General features: G+C 42.8%; 1 protein-coding gene across 1 annotated transcript in view; it reads left to right on the forward strand.

Annotated features, from left to right (window-relative positions):
* Positions 1 to 22,971, forward strand: part of LOC126259740 (uncharacterized) — a 459,982-nt gene that overhangs the window by 390,387 nt on the left and 46,624 nt on the right. Inside the window, exon 3 of the mRNA XM_049956726.1 lies at positions 15,497 to 15,626. Coding sequence (XP_049812683.1) covers positions 15,497 to 15,626 — 130 coding nt within the window. The remainder of the gene's footprint in view (positions 1 to 15,496; positions 15,627 to 22,971) is intronic.

Consider the following 22,971-nt stretch of genomic DNA (forward strand, 5'->3'; position numbering starts at 1 on the left):
CATTTCAGAGCACTGCTTTGATCGCTGTTTCACGTCAGGTGCGAATCAACGGATTCATGTCTCAACAACGGTAACGAATCAAAAATGACCTCAGTTAGATTCCTTTTAAAACCACTCAAGCAATCCTCTTTTCATTTACTTTTTGACGGTATTCAACAAGTGTGTGACTGCTCTTACGCAAAACTTTCCGATACCCATCATTTGAAATATACAAATAGAATTTAGGTTAACGTAATACAACTAGTTCGTTCTCGTAAATAGTCTAAGATACATTCAATATGAATGAAGCTCTCCGATATTGTAGGTATAATCGAAACACGTAACGCAAACATAAATATTGTTTATTTATTTCAATTGATATTCGTAACCATCGCGCTTAGATCTAACCTCAAATATTTCCTTTCAATGTTTATCTTTTACATAGAATGCGCTGTACTCTTTCTTATGATATGCTAACAGTGCTAAACCATTCAAGCGCATTTAATAGCTATTATTTGTCACAATATTGCTCACTTTCTTGACGTTTTCATCCTTAGCTAAATTTTTTTTTTTCCTTCTCATGGATTAACTTCGCCATGGGTAATGTCATATTTTGTATGGCGTCTGTTAAACGAAGAACATATGACTAAATCTAAGTACGGGTCACTGGCATGGGTCTCTATTGGCCACCATATTCTCCAGATCTGAACACATACGACTTCTTTTTATGGGGCTATATTAAAGGCGAGGTGAACAGCAATAACTCCAAAACCATTGCTGAGCTGAAAACAGCCATTCAGGAGGTCATCGACAGCATCGATGTTCCGACACTTCAGCGTGTCATGCAGAATTTCGCTATTCGTGTGCGTCACATCACCGTAAATGACGTCTGGCATATCGAACATGTCATAACCTAAATCCGAATATCTGTAATGACGTTTACTTGTTGAATAAAGTGTGTGCACGCAGTAGTTTGTAACTAATTTATGTTTTTTTTCCTATAATTAAATAATTGTCACCCTGTACTTTTTATACTCGGCAATACGCAACGACTCTGCAGCATAGAGAGTAAGCGCTTATTTTCATCAGAGCGAGTTCTCTGGGTCCAATCTCGCTGCCGGTACTAGTAATTTTTGTGAATTATCTGCACCAATGCTCGGTGCTAAGTTTCGACATGCGTCGTACGCAATTGAATGCCGACTGAGAACTGTTTACGAATGCAAACCAAGTTTGAATTATAGTAGACACAGTGGAAAGAAAACCATGGCTATGCACAATTCTGCGTTCCTTAATTCTGCTGTATGTCGCGATGTTTATTGCTTTCCGTGTTTCTACGGTCAGTACCACCCAGATTCGTGCATAGGTTACACATTATACTTGTCACAAACTTAGATACAACAATATAAATAAAATGGTTTCACTGATTTGATTGAAAGTTCTTGCGTATCCTTTTCTGATTCCCAGTCTCCTTCAGTAAGAAAGATTCCGCTTTTTCATGTTAAAAAATTAGAAAAAAAGTCGATGAATGATTACTTATTTATACTGTACATGGTCAAAATAAGTATATTGTTAGACGTAATTTGGATTTAAATATAAAATGTTGGCAGCGAGATTCGATCCAAAAACCTGGCGCTCGTGGAACTAAGTATTTACTCGCTCGGCTGCGGATCCCGTGAACACTAGTGGCCCTACAAAACGTACAACATGAACACTCTTATAGTTTTCAAATTCGGTTTTCTCAAAAACGGTTAAAAGTTTTCCTGTTTACTTATGTTAAATTCGTAGTCGTCCTCTACACTTCCCGACAGTAAGAATCAAATCGGTAAGGGAAGATTCGTACTGTCTCCTTGACAGCGCGAACTAACTCATAATAATATGCACTGCAGTTTATGGCAAGTCCGCTTAGGGCTGCGCATATGTGACAGCAGTAGCCTGACTGCCTCAGTGTAAGTCGACACAGTATTGTTTCAGCTGGGAGTGAGGGCTTTTCGGTCACCTGATCGTGAGTTTTTATCGTGATATTTCAGTAGGTCACGCTGAACCATCTGATAATATATGGTCAGCTGTCTTGATGCCATTCACAGTGCAGTGCGTTTTGCTTAGTCATCACTGTACTTGTCTACTGTAATGTCACCACGTGTATCCTGTAACGGGCACGCGAGGCCAAGTGCAATAATATCGGGTAGCACAACTGCTTCTATAGTACTGACTCCTGCCAGCTGCTACTTCTACATCTACATCTACATGATTACTCTGCAATTCACATTTAAGTGCTTGGCAGAGGGTTCATCGAACCACAATCATACTATCTCTCTACCATTCCACTCACGAACAGCGCGCGGGAAAACCGAACACCTAAACCTTTCTGCTCGAGCTCTGATTTCTCTTATTTTATTTTGATGATCATTCCTACCTATGTAGGTTGTGCTCAACAAAATATTTTCGCATTCGGAAGAGAAAGTTGGTGACTGAAATTTCGTAAATAGATCTCGCCGCGACGAAAAACGTCTTTGCTTTAATGACTTCCATCCCAACTGGTGTATCATATCTGCCACACTCTCTCCCCTATTACGTGATAATACAAAACGAGCTGCCCTTTTTTGCACCCTTTCGATGTCCTTCGTCAATCCCACCTGGTAAGGACGAACGAGTGTAGTGTAAACTGTCTCTTTAGTGGACTTGTTGCATCTTCTAAGCGTCCTGCCAATGAAACGCAACCTTTGGCTCGCCTTCCCCACAATATTATCTATGTGGTCTTTCCAAATGAAGTTGTTCGTAATTTTAACACCCAGGTACTTAGTTGAATTGACAGCCTTGGGAGTTGTACTATTTATCGAGTAAATGAATTCCAACGGATTTCTTTTGGAACTCATGTGGATCACCTCACACTTTTCGTTATTTAGTGTCAACTGCCACCTGCCACACCATACAGCAGTCTTTTCTAAATCGCTTTGCAACTGATACTGGTCTTCGGATGACCTTAGTAGACTATAAATTACCGCATCATCTGCGAACAACCTAAGAGAGCTGCTCAGATTGTCACCCAGGTGATTTATATAGATCAGGAACAGCAGAGGTTCCAGGACGCTTCCCTCGGGAACACCTGATATCACTTCAGTTTTACTCGATGATTTACCGTCTATTACTACGAACTGCGACCTTCCTGACAGGAAATCACGAATCCAGTCGCACAACTGAGACGATACCCCATAGGCCAGCAGCTTGATTAGAAGTCGCTTGTGAGGAACGGTGTCAAAAGCCTTCCGGAAATCCAGAAACACGGAATCAACCTGTGATACCCTGTCGATAGTGGCCATTACCTCGTGCGAATAAAGAGCTAGCTGCGTTGCACAAGAACGGTGTTTTCTGAAACCATGCTGATTGCGTATCAATAGATCGTTGCCTTCGAGGTGATTCATAATGTTTGAATACAGTATATGCTCCTCTATTCTTTTCGCAAGTACTTCCCTTCTCTCCTTCAAATATAACGTACTGACGTTGCACCACCGCGCCCTAACCGTTGATTGACTGAGATACCCACTCCAAATATCGCCAGTGAAACTTAAATACTTGCTGTGTAGCAGATGGACATCGAAGTCGACCAGCGAGTGCTCGGAAAATATAGCAAAGAACTCTCCAGATAAAGTAACAACTAGCTGGAACTTTGGTTTAATTTCACTCGGAGATTAAGCACCCAAAACAGAGATTTCTTTTTAAAGGCTACATCCTATTCCATTTCAACCATTTCAACGAAACATTGGCGTTGCAATTACTTTAGAAAACCATATAAATAAAAATACTCTTCAAATTAATTTCACAGTTGACAAAAAGTCTTTAATATCACCAATATCTCTGTGTCATACTGAAACACTGACCCTTTCTCTCGTATAAGGCAGGTTCTATAATATAGTCGCCTCATTTTCTTAATTTTTTCCGAAAAATGCCATTTGGTGTAACCTAGACCTCTTGGCAAGTGTAAACTAGCAACTCCTTCACCCGAGATCTCACTTGAGAGAAATATGCATCTATTAGCAATGAAATTCTTTCGCGTAAACTTGATAAGTGTGCCAAAACCTCTCTCTAAAAGTGTCAATGAACGAGTTTTTAAATTCCGATTGTAGAGTCGCACATTTAAATATTACTATTTATACATGAAACTGTATGCATACAATGCTTATCAATAATAAGCAGAATGGCTTCCTCACAAAACAGCCACACGCAAGACCAACTGATGCGTGTGGAAAACTGTGCACTGTTAGAAAAAAAAAAAAAAAAGAACTTAATATCATGGAAATTTTGCAAATGTATACTGTATTAATTTCAGCTCAGAAGGTTCGTTTAGTCCTTACAATTGTTTCTTACCTTGGAATAGATAACTCAGCTCTGCTCGGCCTGCATAGTGCAGGACTATGAAGTACTGAACTGCGTGACCTGCGCGGTTATCTGCCTTATCTTACATTAGGCTAGTCAGCCAAAAGAGACTTTTGTTAGATTAGAGAGATTAGATTAGATTCAGTTTTCGTTTCATAGACCCAAAAAATGAAATGATTCTCGTGGATGTGGAACGTGTCGGAAAATATAATAATATAAAAAAATATAATAATACAAAATAACATAAAACTTTTGAATATAATACTTACTACCCTGATCATTTATCAGGAGATTGTCGAAATGTGTTAATACAATGCGGTAAACTGGAACAGCTAATATTTATAAAATTAACACGCTGTCAGAATTAAACATTGTTATGCACTATTAATAAATTTATGACATACAAAATACGTAATCTTGACTGTTGTGACCAAGTGCTGTCAAAACAGAAATCTAACAGATATTTTTACTTAAGCTGGCTTCACAGTCTCTGTTAAGATATTCATCTATGGAGTAGAAGGAGTTGCCTGTTCGAAAGTCATTCAAATTTTGTTTAAATCGTGCTTTATCTGAAACCAAGTTTTTAATGATAGCTGGCAATTTATTGAAAGTGTGTGTTCCTGAATATTGAACCCCTTTTTGGACCAAGATAAGTGATTTTAGGTCTTTATGTAGACTGTTCTTATCCCTAGTACTGATGCTGTGTATTGTGTGTATTGAGTTATTGGTTGAAAATACAGAGGTATTGCTTGTAACAAAATTAACTAAGGAATCAATATACTGAGAAGCATTGGTTAGAATACAGAGTTCCTTGGACATGTTTCTACATGATGGTCTTTAATTTTCACCACAAATGATTCTTGTCACACACTTTTGGACTCGAAAACTTTTACTCGGTTTGATGAGTTCTCCTAGAATATGTTCCCATATAAAATAAGTGAAGTACGCAAGTTTCTTATATTTATATCTCCTACATCTGACATCATTCTCAAGGCCAGTAGAGACTTGTTTAGGCGCTTAAGCAATTCTGTGGTATGCCCTTCCCAACTGAATTTATTATTGAGTTGTAGTCTCAGAAATTTAAGACTGTCAACCTCTTCGATCTGCATGTCTTCATATGTTATCCACAGGTTTGAAGGAATTCTCTTACAGGTTGTGAACAGCACATAGTGGGTCTTCCCAAGGTTTAATGACAGTGAATTAGCTTTAAACTACTTATTAATTCCAGTGATAATTTGATTAGCAGCTATTTCTAAATCTGTACTTGACTTGCTACTTATTGCAGTGTTTGTATCATCTGCAAACTAAACGAACTTAGCATCTGGCAAAGTAACAGATGAGAGGTCATTAATCTACACAAGAAAAAGCAATGGACCCAAGATGGAACCTTGCGGAACACCATTGTAATTCATTCCCAGTCAGATGAAGACTGACTGCATACTGCACAGGTATTTCACAACGACACCCTTTGTTTCCTGTTAGATATATAAGACTCAAACCATTTCGCAGCATTGCCGGTGACACCATAATATTCTAATTTACTTAAGAATATTCTGTGGTTCACATAGTCAAAGGCTTTTGATAGGTCACAAAATCTTTCCAGACGTGCAACTCTCTCTCCACGCAATAGTACAAGGCATGACAGAGCACGTAAATTATAATTCTGATTCAATTAGTCTGGATAAGATTCAGTGAAATATTTGTAAACGAGTAAAACGGTATTTGGATATTACGGTAACGTCTTTTTAATAACACAGAAGAGACTCGTAAGTGAACTATGATTATTTCCTAGCATTCTAATCCACCATAAAAATTAACTCATGCAAGTAATATGTAAATTACGTAAAATTTACTCATTGCTTGTCTAATGAACTACTTGTAACTGAAGGTGGAGTGTGAAGAACAATAATTAAGATTCTCAACATACGACAAATAATTCTCCCTGGGTACTAAATTACAATCATTACTCAGCTTGCAATAGATAAAATTCATTGCATTGTCCTTCTCTGAAAGTGTCCTTTCTCCGTACCTTCATTCCATACTGGTCCTTTTTCCTCAGTTACATATAAGGGAATACAGCAAATAAAACTGTGTACTTAATTTTGCACTTCCGCCATCGAAGCTCCTCACTCAGCAGCCACTCAACACTGACTCACTGCAGCCGGACCACCCTCCCGCTCGTGCTCCACTAATAACACAACCTCTGGTGGCCGAAGAATACGTATAATTCACGTGTTGAGGCATCCAAAGACGCTCGTAGTGGAAAACATTTCAAACAGACTCCAGTTTCTCATGCTATACAGGGCGAATCACCTAAATCTTGCACCGGAGATATTGCGGAAATGGAAAGTGCTAATGAAAAAAATTGTTCAAATGGCTCTGAGCACTATGGGACATAACTTCTGAGGTCATCAGTCCCCTAGAACTTAGAACCTAACTAACCTAAGGACATCACACACATCCATGCCCGAGGCAGGATTCGAACCTGCGACCGTAGTGGTCGCGCGGTTCCAGACTTTAGCGCCTAGAACCGCTTGGCCACCCCGGCCGGCAGTGCTAATGATGTGCGATTTTCACAGAATAGATAGGTAGTCAGGGGCTTTTATTGTTGGCCAATCAACTGATTATAATAATATCTAGAAAACGTATTTTTTGTGCCAACAAACACTTTTAAAAATGGCATCAACAAACTGAAAGAAGTCTAATTTAAAATATCAGTGGTGTTTGTCGCAGGATTCTAGTCTGATTCGTTTACGAGGTATCGTATTTTCAAAATTTTCCACACCGACACTTGTTTGTGCCGTTCCAGCTTCGTAGTTGCTAGATACGGTGTTGTGTTTGCTTATAGTGTCCATAATTGTGTGTTCCTTGCTAATCAGTTAGTGCGTGACAATCTAAGCAGTAGGTAGTGTTCGAAGATGGGATTTACCAATGCAGAAATAGCCGACATACTCATGGTGTATGGAGCGCGTAGGAAGAACGTTCTCGTACGGTATATGCAGCAAAATATCACAATAGAAGTCAACCAACTCGGCAATTATAATCTCTTCAACCAGTTAAGTGAAGGTGTTTGTGTAACACCTAGAAAATGTGACAGAAGGAAACAAGCGACAACAGAAGAGGAGTAAATTATTGTTCTTGCTGCTGCTGCTGCAGTTGGTCCGCAACTTAACTACCGCCCAATCGCACGAGGAAGCGGTACAGTCAGGCAAGTGTCCTAAGCATTTTCCATCGACATCGGTTCCATCCCTTTCACATCTCTCTCCATCAAGAGCTGTATGAAAACGATTCTGAGAATCGTGTTAACCTCTGTACATGGTAAGACAGGATACTCCAGATATATTACATATTTTGTTTAGTGATGAAGCCACATTTACGAATCATGACCAGGTGAACCACCGAAACATGCACTGTTGATCTGCTGAAAATCCTCTTTGGCTTCGTCGATTGGAACGTCAGTGTCCATGTAGTGGAAACATGTGGTGTGGGATAGAGAAATATCACAAGCCCATTTTTTATAGACGAAACGCTGAGTGTGCACAGTATAGCAGCCTCCTAACAAACCATCTTCCACAGATGCTACACGTTCCCCGGTTTTGACACCTGTGATTTTGGGGCAAGCTGAAAGGCGCTGTCTACAAGGACATGCCAACCACATCCAATGACATGCAACGACGTATTACTGCACCCTGCTCGGACATATCTGCTGCAATGCTAAGATGTGAGTAGCTGTCGTCCCACAACAGACTGAAGCATATATTGTCGCTGCTAGTGGTCAGTTTGAACACAACCTGTGATGGTCAATTGTCTCGTTACTGGTCAGAATCCACATATCTATCGTATGCACTTATGTTGTTCTTCAGTGTGGGCTACAAGAGGTATTGTGCAAGTGTGGCTGTGGCAACTTTTCAAAATACGATATCTCGTAAATGACTTGCAGTAGAATCCTGCAATAAGCACCACTGACATTCTAATTTTCCCTAATTTTAGTTTGTTTATGTCAATAATCAGAGTTTCGTTTAAAAAAGTGTATGTTTGCATTAAAACATACTTTCTAAATGTTATTACAATCTGTTGATTGGCTAACAACACGAATCTATGACTACCAATTCATTCTGTGAAAATCACACATTAATAACACTTTCCATTTCCGCAATATTTTCGGTGCAAGATTTAACTGATTGACCCTATAGGTCTATTCACCTTTCAGTAGGAGTGTCAACAATTTTCAGACCCACTGTAAAAGAACAGCAAAAACATTTGAATGATCTCCCGGAGCGTTGTAATGAAAAAAATTTCTGTCAGGTTTCGATGTTACAAGCGGCATCGTGGCTGATGTACATCACACTGAGAGCCTAGAAAATTCGATGATAAACTATTAGGACGATGAAAATAAGGAATATTTTTTGATGAAACCTTCTCGGGTGTTGTATCAAAGCTTCTAAGTGTTTCCTACCCGTTACCTTCAGGCGAAGTGTTGGGTTCATATCCAGTTCGTTCTATGCGAACTGCGCACCACATTCTTACCCGGACACCGCTGTAAGAAACCCACTCTGCTGAGACGTCTCGCCTTCTAGACTTGCAGCCTTATGAGCATCATGAAGCTGCTCTGGGTCGGCTTCTCTTAGTGATACGCTGCATTTCCGTATAGACACTCCGTCTTCAGGCCACAACTGGCCCATCGGGACTATCCGACCGCCGTTTCATCCTCAAGTAAGGATGCGGATAGGAGGGGCGTGTGGTCAGCACACCGCTCTCCCGGTCGTTATGATGGTTTTATATGAACGGAGCCGCTACTATTCGGTCGAGTAGCTCCTCAATTGGCATCACGAGGCTGAGTGCACCCCGAAAAATGGCAACAGCTCATGGCGGCTGGATGGTCACCCATCTAAGTACCGGCCACGCCAGACAGCGCTTAACTTCGGTGATCTCACGGGAACCGGTGTATCCACTGCGGCAAGGCCGTTGCCGCATTTCCGTATAGGGATTTGTTTTTTCGAACACTGATTTTTCGAACAAAAAAAGAAAAAGACTTATTCACTTATAGTTTTTATATAGTTCGAACGTAACATTAATAAAGCCTAAGGGTGCGTAGTTATCCAAACTGCTGACATATTCTTTTAACGACGAGATACAATGTGCTACTATGCCGCTGCAGCAAAGAGTTTTTTTCTTCATTTCCTTGCAAGATTAAACAAATACTGGAAATACTGGATGATTTATTTGAAAAGGCAGCACCAATTTCCATCCCCGGCGTTCCCCAATCGGAAGGATGATTTGGGCTTATCGTTTCGTCGGCAAATAGGTCACTAAAGACGGAACGCATGCTCGGATTCGGGTAGGATCAGGAAGGAAATCTACTCAGAACTTTTTAACTGAATGATTCGGGCGGTTGCCATTAGGGGAGACGTTCATCAAAACCACACACTATTTAAAAGATGGACCAAATTCACAATTCTGAAGATACGGCAATGAAATTTTGTATCACTCTTTACATGAAATTAACACATTTACTATTAAGTTTCTTGGTTTATATACACAGTATACAACTGGCCATTAAAATTTCTACGGCACGAAGATGACGTGCTACAGACGTGAAATTTAACCGACAAGAAGGAGATGCTGTGATATGCAAATGATTAGCTCTTCAGAGCATTCACACAAGGTTGGCGCCGGTGGCGACACCTACAACGTGCTGACATGACGAAAGTTTCCAACCGATTTCTCATACACAAACAGCAGTTGACCGGCGTTGCCTGGTGAAACGTCGTTGTGATGCCTCGTGTAAGGAGGAGAAATGCGTACCATCACGTTTCCGACTTTGATAAAGATCGGATTGTAGCCTATCGCGATTGTGGTTATTGTATAGCGACATTGCTGCTCGCATTGGTCGAGATCCAATGACTGTTAGCAGAATATGGAATCGGTGGGTTCAGGAGGGTAATACGGAACGCCGTGCTGGATCCCAACGTCCTCGTATCACTAGCAGTCGTGATGACAGGCATCTTATCCGCGTGGCTGTAACGGATCGTACAGCCACGTCTCGATTCCTGAGTCAGCAGATGGGGACGTTTGCAAGACAACAACCATCTGCACGAACAGTTCGACGACATTTGCAGCAGTATGGACTATCAGCTCGGAGAGCATGGCTGCGGTTACCCTTGATGCTGCATCACAGACAAGAGCGCCTGCGATGGTGTAGTGAACGACGAACCTTAGTGCACGAATGGCAAAACGTCATTTTTTCGGATGAATCCAGGTTACGTTTACAGCATCATAATGGTCGCATCCGTGTTTGGCGTCATCGCGGTGAACGCACATTCAAAGCGTGTACTCTTCATCACCATACAGGCGTATCACCCGGCGTGATGGTATGTGGTGCCATTGTTAGCAGAACCTCTTGTTCGCATTGATGCCACTTTGAACAGTGGACGTTACATTTAAGATGTGTTACGACCCGTGGCTCTACCTTCATTCGATCCCTGCGAAACCCTACATTTCAGCAGGATAATGCACGAACGCATGTTGCTGGTCCTGTACGGGCCTTTCTGGATACAGGAAATGTTCGATTGCTGCCCTGGCCAGCACATTCTCCAGATCTCTCACCAATTGAAAACGTCTGGTCAATTGTGGCCGAGCAACTGGCTCGTCACAATACTCCAGTCACTTGATGAACTATGGTATCGTGTTGAAGCTGCATGGGCAGCTGTACCTGTACACGCCATCCAAGCTCTGTCTGACTCAATGCCCAGGCGTATCAAGGCCGTTATTACGGCCAGAGGTGGTTGTTCTGGGTACTGATTTCTCAGGATCTATGCACCTAAATTGCGTGAAAATGTAATCACATGTCAGTCCTAGTACAATATATTTGTCCAATGAATACATGTTTATCATTTGTATTTCTTCTTGGTGTAGTAATTTTAATGGCTAGTGGTGTATTTAATCGTATTACGAAATTTAAAAATATTATTTAAAAAAATTAATATATCCACCTTTCTTTCAAAAACTATTACAGAGATTTCTACAAAATTTTCTCTGTTTAATCTCTTTGCATATTGTAAGCTTCTCTCACGAGGTGTTTTGAATATTCGAATAGGATAATTTGAATAATTTTTTTACTTTCAATTCTGTAAGTGCAATATAAAATTCACGCAAAATCCAAACACTTTGCCCCGTATCTCAGCCTACACTCAGAATTATCAAACTTACTGTAGCGACAACGTTTATTGAGTTTTTAGAAATAAGTGTACAAAATTTCATAATTCTTGTATGAGAAAGAAGTACATAAATAAAAAAAAAACATAATTTTCAGGAATTGCAATTTGAAGTTCAACCTAACATTTTTTCTTATGTAATATATCCAGAAGGTCCCAGATTTGATCACAGGGCCCTATTTCCCTTCTTCTGGTTTCTGGTTTTCTGCCTCCTTTCTTTTACCAACTCTTCAACTAACTTTTCAGCTGCAGAGCAGCGCTCTAATGTATTTTTTTTTTTCAAGATGTCTTGAATTAAATTTCCAATGTTGAAGCCCTTTCTGTCTGATACCTTCATCCTTCCTACGTTCCCATCATTAAATGCAAGAATGGTATCATAAGTTGCAATGCTGGATAAAATCCGCCAGTAGCACCAGGTAAAACTAGAATTGCTTCTTCATAAACAAAACAACTGATTAGTTATTGTTTCTAAGATATGGAACAGAGTCATAGATGATCTATAAACCCAAAGGGTATACATCACAGCCTTCTAAATCCGTCCCTAGAAGTTTGCTTGAAAGTGATCCACGGAAACGCTGATCATTGGGCTAATGTTGTAGCGTTGCTTCAAAAATTGGGCGTGGCTGCAAGGTCGCGTCACACGTTTTATTATTTTTCAGTCACTTTGAATGCGATTTCATCATTGAAACTTTGGGAACTTATTGTTCATGAGATCTACTAATAAATAAATAATAAACTGAAAATTGGCATTTCCGATCAATTTCATGAACATCCCTCTTACGCGACGGCGCCACTTAACCCGTTTCCCCAGTTCGAGAATGTTCCTGTCTCGTCGCCCGATACGACACTGAACTCAGATCTTCCTCTAAGAGGAACAGGAGGACGAATATGCTGCGGCAAATATATTCTTCCCTGCCTACTTAGGAAAGATTATGACGTATGCAGGCTAGGTTGTGGACACAGATGCAATGCTGATCCTAAACATCATGACCAACTGCTTAATTGCGCGCTGCTCAAATTTTGGAACTGAATACAATGCTGAGTCTTCATGATATGATTTCGAATAGGTAAGTCTTTTGTGATACGTGGCACAGGTCACGCAGTTCTCTTAAATTACGGGTCGGTTGTTTCTGACTGCAGACTGGCCCTCGACAGCATCACAAATGTGTTCCAATTGGCTCATATCACGAGTATTAGGTGGCCGAATTTGGTCCCAAGTTCATCGTCACGCTCCTCAAATCGCTGTAGCATCATTCTGGCCTTCTGACATGGACACTTATCCAGCTAGAAGATGCTGTCGGTCTTGGGAAAGACATCAAGCACGAGGGGATGCAGATGGTCTGCAATAATGTTCATATAATCCACAGCAGACATGGTACATTCCTACAACAGGTAGAAGCCCACGTGAACGGCCACCATAGCATAATATAGCCTTCACCGCGTGCGTCTGTGGCACTGTGCACGTTTCGAACAGCCGTTGACCTAAATGACGGCGCATCCGGACACTACCATCCATCTGGTGTAACACGAAAAGTGAGCCAGCCGACCAGGCGTCACGTTTCCTTTGATCCACAGTGCAATCTCGATGATCCCTTGCCCAATGCAGTTCGTAACTGACTATGTCGTTGGGTCAGTATGGGAAGAAGAAAGGGCTCATCAACGTGCGCTGACCGACTGGCTCAGAAACACTGGTGCTTGCACAAGTATTGTACTCTTTCATCACGTCTTCTGCAGATCGGCAACTATCCTCCTTTACAGAGCAGACAAGCCTCCATGTTCTGTAATGAAGACTGGACGTCGAATATCTAGTCGCTTGTTCGTGGTTTTATCGTCTTTGCACCACTTTCCATAGATAGTCATGACTAGAGGAATTACCACACGTATCAAGCTCGCTCATTACCCGTGACCTTGGCAGCTGTTCGGGAGGGGGGTAGCAAGTGGTTCATGCTTCGAGTAAAAGCGCTCAAGAGCAAGGCGACTCGGTTATACTTGTAGCGGAAGGAGAATTGACTAAGTGTGATAATGCCCGCCCGGTTGGCCGCGCGGTCTAACGCACGGCTTTCCGGACGGGAAGGAGCCCTAGTCCCAGGCACGAATCCGCCCAGCGGATTTGTGTGGAGATCTGGTGAGCCGGCCAGTCTGTGGATGGTTTTCAGGCAGTTTTACATCTGCCTCGGCGAATGCGGGCTGGTTCCCCTTATTCCGCCTCAGTTATACTATGTCGGCGATTGCTGCTCAAAAAAGTTCTCCACGTACGGGTACACCACCATTACTCTACCACGCAAACATAGGGGTTACTCTCGTCTGGTGTGAGACGTTCCCTGAGGGGTCCACCGGGGGCCGAACCGCACAATAACCCTGGGTTCTGTGTGGGGCGGCGGAGGGGTGAAGTGGACTGCGGTAGTCGTCGTGGGGTTGTGGACCACTGCGGCTGCGGCGGGGACGTAGCCTCTCCATCGTTTCTAGGTCCCCGGTTAACATACAATATCTCATTAAAATAATGAAATAATCTTTTAAGAATCTAGAGGGCAAGAAAACAAAGATTTTTAGAAGGAATCAAAGGAACCCTCTTTTGTAAACCAGTTCACGAAATTTAATTTGCATTCCAGTTTTAACTATTTAATGTGATATCCGGAGATATTTCTGAACGTTCTTCCATAATCGATTAGCGAAAAAATACTTCAGTTTTGCGATTTTATCTCGCCACTTATCATGAAGTGTAAGAGGTATAAAAATAAGCCTAGGTACTCAGATTTCCAGTGATTGTAAGAAAGAACAAAGAAAAAGCTGGTAACACTGGCGTGGGTCTCCCTCTTATCTGACACTAAATGTACCGATTTAAAAAACTAATAACTTGAAATTACCCCTACTGGAACTCACCTTTTTCCGGGACTGTCCAGTAGAATGTACGTTCTCTCTGCTAACACTCGTAGAATGTCATATGAGCTTTGGGAGCGTAGGGGATAGTCTCGTAGGCTCGTTGAGCCAGATGTCAGTCACTAGGTCTTGCTCCAACTGCACTTCATATGAGGGTTGAGAGAAACAAGGGTATTTAAAAAAAACGAGTGGCTAAATTAGTTTAAATTCCCGTAGTTAATTTATTCGAAACATCTACTCATTCTTATAACAATTTTGTTTGTTTTCTTGCTGTGCCTGCGCTTCATCCATTGAATCTTCGCTACCTACAGGTTTGTTTGGTCAGAATTACAAAATAATTTAGGTGACACAAGACCTGGAAATTAGTGAAGCTCTGTAAATTTCTGCATTCAAACTAAATTGTACTTCATAGTCATTGTCATTCTACATAAAGTTAAAGTTTGTTCTCAAAGTGTAAATGTCTTCTAACAGTGTTTGTTATATTGCAAGAAAAGTTAAACACAGTATTAATAAAATAAATTATGAAACAAAATAGTTTGCTTTCAATAAGTATGATACCTCTTTTTAATTTGTGTAAGGTTAACTCTGTAATATTCTGCATGTTAATTAAATTTTAAAAATTAAATGTAATTGGATTTTGATTTTAAGAAATTTTTAAACTTCATCGGTTTTTTTTTTAATCGGTTTATATTACAGCAACCCTGCTTCCTTCGGACCTTGGCTGCTGCGTGTATACGACAAGACGGCGACAGCTGAGATAATCGCCTCTACTCGCGACAGTAGCACGCTAACAGCCGACCAGTTCCCGAGATTCTGCTCCCAGTCGCCAAGTCATAACATTGTCGCCTTTGTTGAAGTTGCATATTTCAGTGGCTTTCCCTATTTGCTGCCCGCATAGACTCTAGAATGGTTTCCCATTCGTCTCTGCCCCGTCTGCTCTCCTTACCAAACTAAGTTTTCACATTGACACCAGGCTGCACTGAATCTCGCGATGGCCAGTGGCCGTAATGTTTGGGTAACCAGAGTATGTGGCAGCTGGTGTTGTCGTGTTGCAGGATGGATGCTGCTTGTTCTGACCTGGAGGCGCCGCCCGTGTTCCGTGTCCCACCGCCGCCGCTGCCTCCGTTCCCGCAGTCAGAGGCGGGATGCGACCTTACTTGGGAGGAGACCTGCCACCTGCTACAGGTCAGTACCGTAGTTAACTGGCTGAGCGAATTTGTGCAGTTTGTTCCGCTGCTGTAGTAACTGTGTTGGGCAATTCGCCTTTCAATGTACACGCCCGCTTACACACCCCTTGCAAACCTTGGGCACATGTAAAACCAGTGTGGCGTCAACGCCTGTCATGACTTACCGTGATCTGTCGGAAGATCGTAATGCCAGCTGTGTCACATAGTGCTTATGTGGTGTCGTCCGAAGAAAGAGATAGCATGACAAACATGGTACCTTACGGCCAGAACCACAAGTAACGTCAGTCACTGCCAGACTCAATGACGAATGAGAGATAGCGTAGACAGGCCCTCAAGAGTTTCCATACTCGATCGCTGCTGAAGACTTACGTCAGAACGGAGTGCCGCTCAGCCCACTCTGCTATCAACGCCGAAGACGACAGCATTGTCTCGCTACAGAGCAAGCAGAGGAAGAGTTGTATTGTTTATTGTTAACTGTAGATCGAGGTAAGACACTCTTATTCTGTACTATATCAAGCGATACGTTAGTGTCCAGTGACAGTAACAAAATGTACCGGGTGATCAAAAAGTCAGTATAAATTTGAAAACTGAATAAATCACCGAATAATGTAGATAGAGAGGTACAAATTGACACACATGCTTGGAATGACTTGGGGGTTTTCTTAGAACCAAAAAAATACAAAAGTTCAAAAAATGTCCGACAGATGGCGCTTCATCTCATCAGAATAGCAAAAATTAGCATAACAAAGTAAGACAAAGCAAAGATAATGTTCTTTACAGGAAATGCTCAATATGTCCACCATCATTCCTCAACAATAGCTGTAGTCGAGGAATAATGTTACGAACAGCACTGTAAAGCATGTCCGGAGTTATGGTAAGGCATTGGCGTCGGATGTTGTCTTTCAGAACCCCTAGAGATGTCGGTCGGTCACGATACACTTGCGACTTCAGGTAACCCCAAAGCCAATATTCGCACGGACTGAGGTCAGGTGACCTGGGAGGCCAAGCATGACGAAAGTGGCGGCTGAGCACACGATCATCACCAAAAGACGAGCGCAAGAGATCTTTCACGCGTCTAACAACGTGGGGTGGAGCGCCATCCTGCATAAACATCGTACGTTGCAGCAGGTGTTTATCAGCCAGGCTGGGGATGATGCGATTCTGTAACATACCGGCGTACCTCTCACCGTCACGGTAGCAGTTACAAAACCAGAATCGCACATTTCCTCGAAGAAAAAAGGCCCTATAACGGTAGATGTGGTAAATCCAACCCATACCGTGACTTTCTCGTCGTGCAATGGAGTTTCCACCACAGTTCTAGGATTTTCGGTAGCCCAAATTCTGCATTTGTGAGCGTTGGCAGACCCTCGGAGCCTGAAATGAGCTTCGTCGGTCCACATCACGTTACTCAACCAATCGTCATCTTCCGCCATCTTTTTAAACGCCCACACCGCAAATGCCCTCCGCTTCACTAAACCGCCAGGTAACAGTTCATGACGCCGATGGATTTTGTACGGATAGCTTCGAAGGGTACGCCTAAGTACCAACCAAACAGTAGTGTGTGGAATGCCGGTGCGACGAGCGACTGCACGAGCGCTGACTTCCCCGTGCATAGACGAACCCGCTACAATCTCCAGTTCTTCCTGAACAGTCTCAGCAGCATTACGCCTTGTGCTCGGTCGGCCACTACGGCGTCTATCGTCTAAACAACCCGTGGCTTCGAACTTCGAAATCAGTCTCGCCACAGCTGCATTTGTCAACGGACCTTTACCCGTTCGAATCCCCTTCCTATGTCGATAGGATCGTAACGCTGAACTAGCACATTCCCCGTTCTGATAATACAGCTTCACTAAAAGCACCTTTTCAGGTAACGTCAACATGCTGCGACTGCTGGCGCATCTGATTCTCCCTCATTACAGTTCCTTTTATACACGATTGTCATGCGCGGTCACTCATGTTTTGCTGTCTAGCGCCATCTGTCGGGCATTTTGTGAACTTAGTTTTTTTTTTGTTCTAATAAAACCCCATGTCATTCCAAGCATGTATGTCAATTTTTACCTCTCTATCTACGTTATTCCGTGGTATATTAAATTTTCAAATTTATACTGACTTTCTGATCACCCAGTACATAGACAGTCCTGTGGACATGGACTATTTCAAAGTTAAGTATTCCATGTTGTTCAAGTTATAATAGAATGATCTAGTATCCGTTCAGCCTCTTCCAGAAGTAAATGTAAGTGCCGAAGAGTGTTTTTTCGTTCGGCACAACAACTTAAAGCTAGGCCAACGACGCAGAAACGGGCAGACTATGCCATCACTCGACATCGACTACTTTCTCTAACAGTAATATTCTGCCACTGTTCTTTGGCCTATTGGTAAGGTACTGTAGCAGAGACTATCACAGTGGTTTGTGAGCTGTGAAATATCGTTGCAAAAATTACTTCTAGTCTAAAACCACAGGTAGAGAAAAGAATTTAATGTAAAGAAGAACACAGCGTTTGTAGATCATGAAAAAGCTTTCCACAAAGTCAGTAGACGTCTGCTGTGACAGGTTATAAAAAGAAATGGCTTCCTAACGCATGTAATTAAATGTCTAAAAGCTCTTTACAATGAGACAAAAACCGCAATCGAGGATGAAGATAACATGTCTACAAGGCTGCGACATGTCTGCAACTCAATTTGACTTTCATGCAGCCAGGGCTTCGAAACTAAATATCACTTATGGCATGAAGGTGCTTCAATACTCGGTTATATGCAGGTGATCAATTAGTTAAAAAAATGAAAAGAATAATTTCAATTTGTTGGCTTCTAAATACACTCCTGGAAATGGAAAAAAGAACACATTGACACCGGTGTGTCAGACCCACCATACTTGCTCCGGACACTGCGAGAGGGCTGTACAAGCAATGATCACACGCACGGCACAGCGGACACACCAGGAACCGCGGTGTTGGCCGTCGAATGGCGCTAGCTGCGCAGCATTTGTGCACCGCCGCCGTCAGTGTCAGCCAGTTTGCCGTGGCATACGGAGCTCCATCGCAGTCTTTAACACTGGTAGCATGCCGCGACAGCGTGGACGTGAACCGTATGTGCAGTTGACGGACTTTGAGCGAGGGCGTATAGTGGGCATGCGGGAGGCCGGGTGGACGTACCGCCGAATTGCTCAACACGTGGGGCGTGAGGTCTCCACAGTACATCAATGTTGTCGCCAGTGGTCGGCGGAAGGTGCACGTGCCCGTCGACCTGGGACCTGACCGCAGCGACGCACGGATGCACGCCAAGACCGTAGGATCCTACACAGTGCCGTAGGGGACCGCACCGCCACTTCCCAGCAAATTAGGGACACTGTTGCTCCTGGGGTATCGGCGAGGACCATTCGCAACCGTCTCCATGAAGCTGGGCTACGGTCCCGCACACCGTTAGGCCGTCTTCCGCTCACGCCCCAACATCGTGCAGCCCGCCTCCAGTGGTGTCGCGACAGGCGTGAATGGAGGGACGAATGGAGACGTGTCGTCTTCAGCGATGAGAGTCGCTTCTGCCTTGGTGCCAATGATGGTCGTATGCGTGTTTGGCGCCGTGCAGGTGAGCGCCACAATCAGGACTGCATACGACCGAGGCACACAGGGCCAACACCCGGCATCATGGTGTGGGGAGCGATCTCCTACACTGGCCGTACACCACTGGTGATCGTCGAGGGGACACTGAATAGTGCACGGTACATCCAAACCGTCATCGAACCCATCGTTCTACCATTCCTAGACCGGCAAGGGAACTTGCTGTTCCAACAGGACAATGCACGTCCGCATGTATCCCGTGCCACCCAACGTGCTCTAGAAGGTGTAAGTCAACTACCCTGGCCAGCAAGATCTCCGGATCTGTCCCCCATTGAGCATGTTTGTGACTGGATGAAGCGTCGTCTCACGCGGTCTGCACGTCCAGCACGAACGCTGGTCCAACTGAGGCGCCAGGTGGAAATGGCATGGCAAGCCGTTCCACAGGACTACATCCAGCATCTCTACGATCGTCTCCATGGGAGAATAGCAGCCTGCATTGCTGCGAAAGGTGGATATACACTGTACTAGTGCCGACATTGTGCATGCTCTGTTGCCTGTGTCTATGTGCCTGTGGTTCTGTCAGTGTGATCATGTGATGTATCTGACCCCAGGAATGTGTCAATAAAGTTTCCCCTTCCTGGGACAATGAATTCACGGTGTTCTTATTTCAATTTCCAGGAGTGTATAATGTGATCATCTCCACTAATGAAACGAAGGTTATGGCATTCAAGGGAAAATCGCTTGTGAGGTCGCAAACTGTAATGAATAATGTAATGTTGGAACAGATAATCACTTCCAAAAACTCGCCTGTGTTGTAGGACGAAAATTCGACAATGAAATGGATAAAAAGATCCTACTGTTTAACACTTTATGTGAAAACGTAACACATATGCGACACAAAAGTAGGCCACGAAGGAGACACAAAGTTATGGCAATACTTACTGTGTTCAACGAAATGGAAACCTGGGTTCCTACGCGAATGGATATGAAAAAGATCTAGTCTGCAAAAATGTGATTTCTTAGTTGTGTTGAAGGGCGCACAGGAAAAGATAGACTCGCAAACGAGCACAATAGAAGTGAATTACGAGTTGATTCAAAGCGTAAGAAAGTAGATCTAAATAGAAACAGATGGTGGAAACAGAGCAGAATGGGTGAAGCTACCTAATTCATGAAGGGGCAAGAAAATGTAGAAAGAGAGGGCGTTTGTGAAAACGGTTCGGAAAGAAGGATTCTTTCACACTTTCGACTACGTATTCTGCATTGAATTATTGCCATGCGAATTTAGTTGGAAAGTTGCATCACGAACAGCGAACTTAGTCCAAAGCGCACGCGCCTACACTGGCCTGGGTCCTCCAGGAAAACTTCCAGACCGCTAACCTAGCCTTGACATCGCCATCTTGGTCGTGTTTCACGTGTAATACTCTCCTATATTGGACAATGAAAGATGTACGATGTATACACCCATGAACGGCTTCCACTATGACCCCTAAAAATAGTCTTCTTCACTAGGGTATCAATAGGCTTCATATGTTTAAAAAAATCTAATTCCAAGCTAAACATACTGAAAGTGTGATTCAGCATGTGCCTGGAACTAGAAGTGATGCGGACAGATATACGTGAAGTCCCATTAAGTGCCATTTTAATTTGACATCTTGGCAATCTTATCTGAGCCAGTATAATTTTTTTATAGAAACTTGTACCATACTTAGTACATAGGCCGGCAAACTACTTATGATTAAATTATTTCTCACTGTATTGAAAGAAGGCGAATATACCCATGTAAATAAGTAACGAATGGCTAGAGTACCTAAACAAATGACACTATTTATTCTTAATTTAATTTAGCTTCACAAAAGTACCTCTTAGTCTTTAGACTTAGAACCAGGCTACACATCGAAAGTAGATGTACAATGAACGATGGTATTTTTCATCGTAACACACATTTATGTTACCTCTCGTTCCTATCACCGACTGAGCGAGAGAATAAAACTGTCTCTGTGTAATCTGGAATTTGTATGTGTTTATCTTCACTGTGTCCTCCATAACAATATGTTGAAGACTGAAAACCGTCCTTGGAATTTTTAACTATATTTTAAATACGATGTTTTGACTCTCTGCCATTCTGTACTTTTTGACATTTCTCTTACTCTCAGCCTCCAGTCAAACCGGAGAAATTTCATGTCGGCCTTCTTTATAAATGCTCAATGCGTAGAGTTCATAGAAATAATTTGTTCCCAGCCTTTCTGCAACTTACAAGTGTTTTGCAAGCAGTATCTTTGGTAGGTAAACAACAATCTCTAAGCATCCAAAAAGTGCAACGAAATCGAAGTCCACCATTTGCGTTACTTGTATGTAAACCATCGTGGTCGTTCGACATTGTAGCTCTACGCAGTTTTATTTATACAAAGTCAGTCACATTAATGTGACAACCACTTACGATCGATATCAACGTGCACTAACCAATCACAGGCAGCTGGTGACAGCACTACCGATGGAGGGCATATAAGGCGTGTAGGGGGATGCAGAAAACAGTGCTGCCGTTGTCGTATTACGGAAACTGAGCGATTTATCTGACGTCCACAAGGAGATACTCATTGGCCTTCCGGCGAAGGGTGGAGACATTTCCTAAAGAGCATGTGTTGACATCCACTTACTTTTTATTTAATGACCAGTATTACGAGCAGACAGATGGAGTTGCGATGGGTAGTCCGTTGTCTCCTGTGATCGCAAATTTGTTTATGGAAGACTTCGAGGAACGTGCATTGGAGTCGGCGCCTTTAAAACCCGCCTGTTTCTTTACATACGTTGACGATACCTTCGTTGTTTGGCCTCACGGTAGGGAGAATTTCAATGTCTTTCTAGAACATCTGAACTCGATCCACCCGAACATTCGTTTTACGATGGAGGTGGAAGAGGATGGTTGCCTTCCCTTTCTCGACGTGTTGGTTAGGAGGAAGGATGATGGATCATTGGGACATGCAGTCTACAGGAAACGTACTCACACCGACTTGTACTTACAAGCTAATAGTTGTCACCATTCGGCTCAGCGTGAAGGGGTACTTCGTACCGTGGTACACAGGGCACATGTCGTTTCTGACGCTGAGACTTTGCCAGCTGAGCTGTCCCATCTTGAAGTTACATTTCGTCAAAATGGTTATAGTGATAGACAGATTGAACGTGCGTTGTGCTATCGACCAACTGTACATTGGGTGATTGATGATAATTCTGAGTCAACACCTAAGTCTACTGCATTTTTGCCTTACGTAGGAAACACGTCCAATAAGATCGGTTGTATTTTACGGAAATACGATGTGAAATGTGTTTTCCGACCTCCATCTAAAATTAGAGCACTTTTGAGTTCCGTTAAGGATGATCTTGGACTGCGTAAGGCGGGTGTATATCGTATTCCTTGTAGCTGCGGCATGGCATATATTGGTCAAACTATCAGGACCGTGGAGGTCAGATGTACTGAGCATAAACGACACACACGATTACAGCAGCCAAATAGATCTGCTATTACCGAACATTGCTTGGATACTGGTCACCCCATGTTGTATAATAACACCGAGATATTGGCATGCACGTCCAGCTATTGGGACAGTGTCATTAGGGAGGCGGTTGAGATTAAATTAGCGAGCAACCTCGTTAACAGGGATGGAGGTTTCTGTTTAAACTCTGTTTGGAAACCGGCTCTCTCCCTTGTCAAAAAACACAGGAACAGAGTCAATGCTGCCTCACCTGCGAATTCATAGTCTCACTATCGATAGCTCTGACTTTGGTTATCTTTGG

Source organism: Schistocerca nitens, chromosome 5, assembly GCF_023898315.1.
Source record: "Schistocerca nitens isolate TAMUIC-IGC-003100 chromosome 5, iqSchNite1.1, whole genome shotgun sequence".
Lineage (NCBI taxonomy): Eukaryota > Metazoa > Arthropoda > Insecta > Orthoptera > Acrididae > Schistocerca > Schistocerca nitens.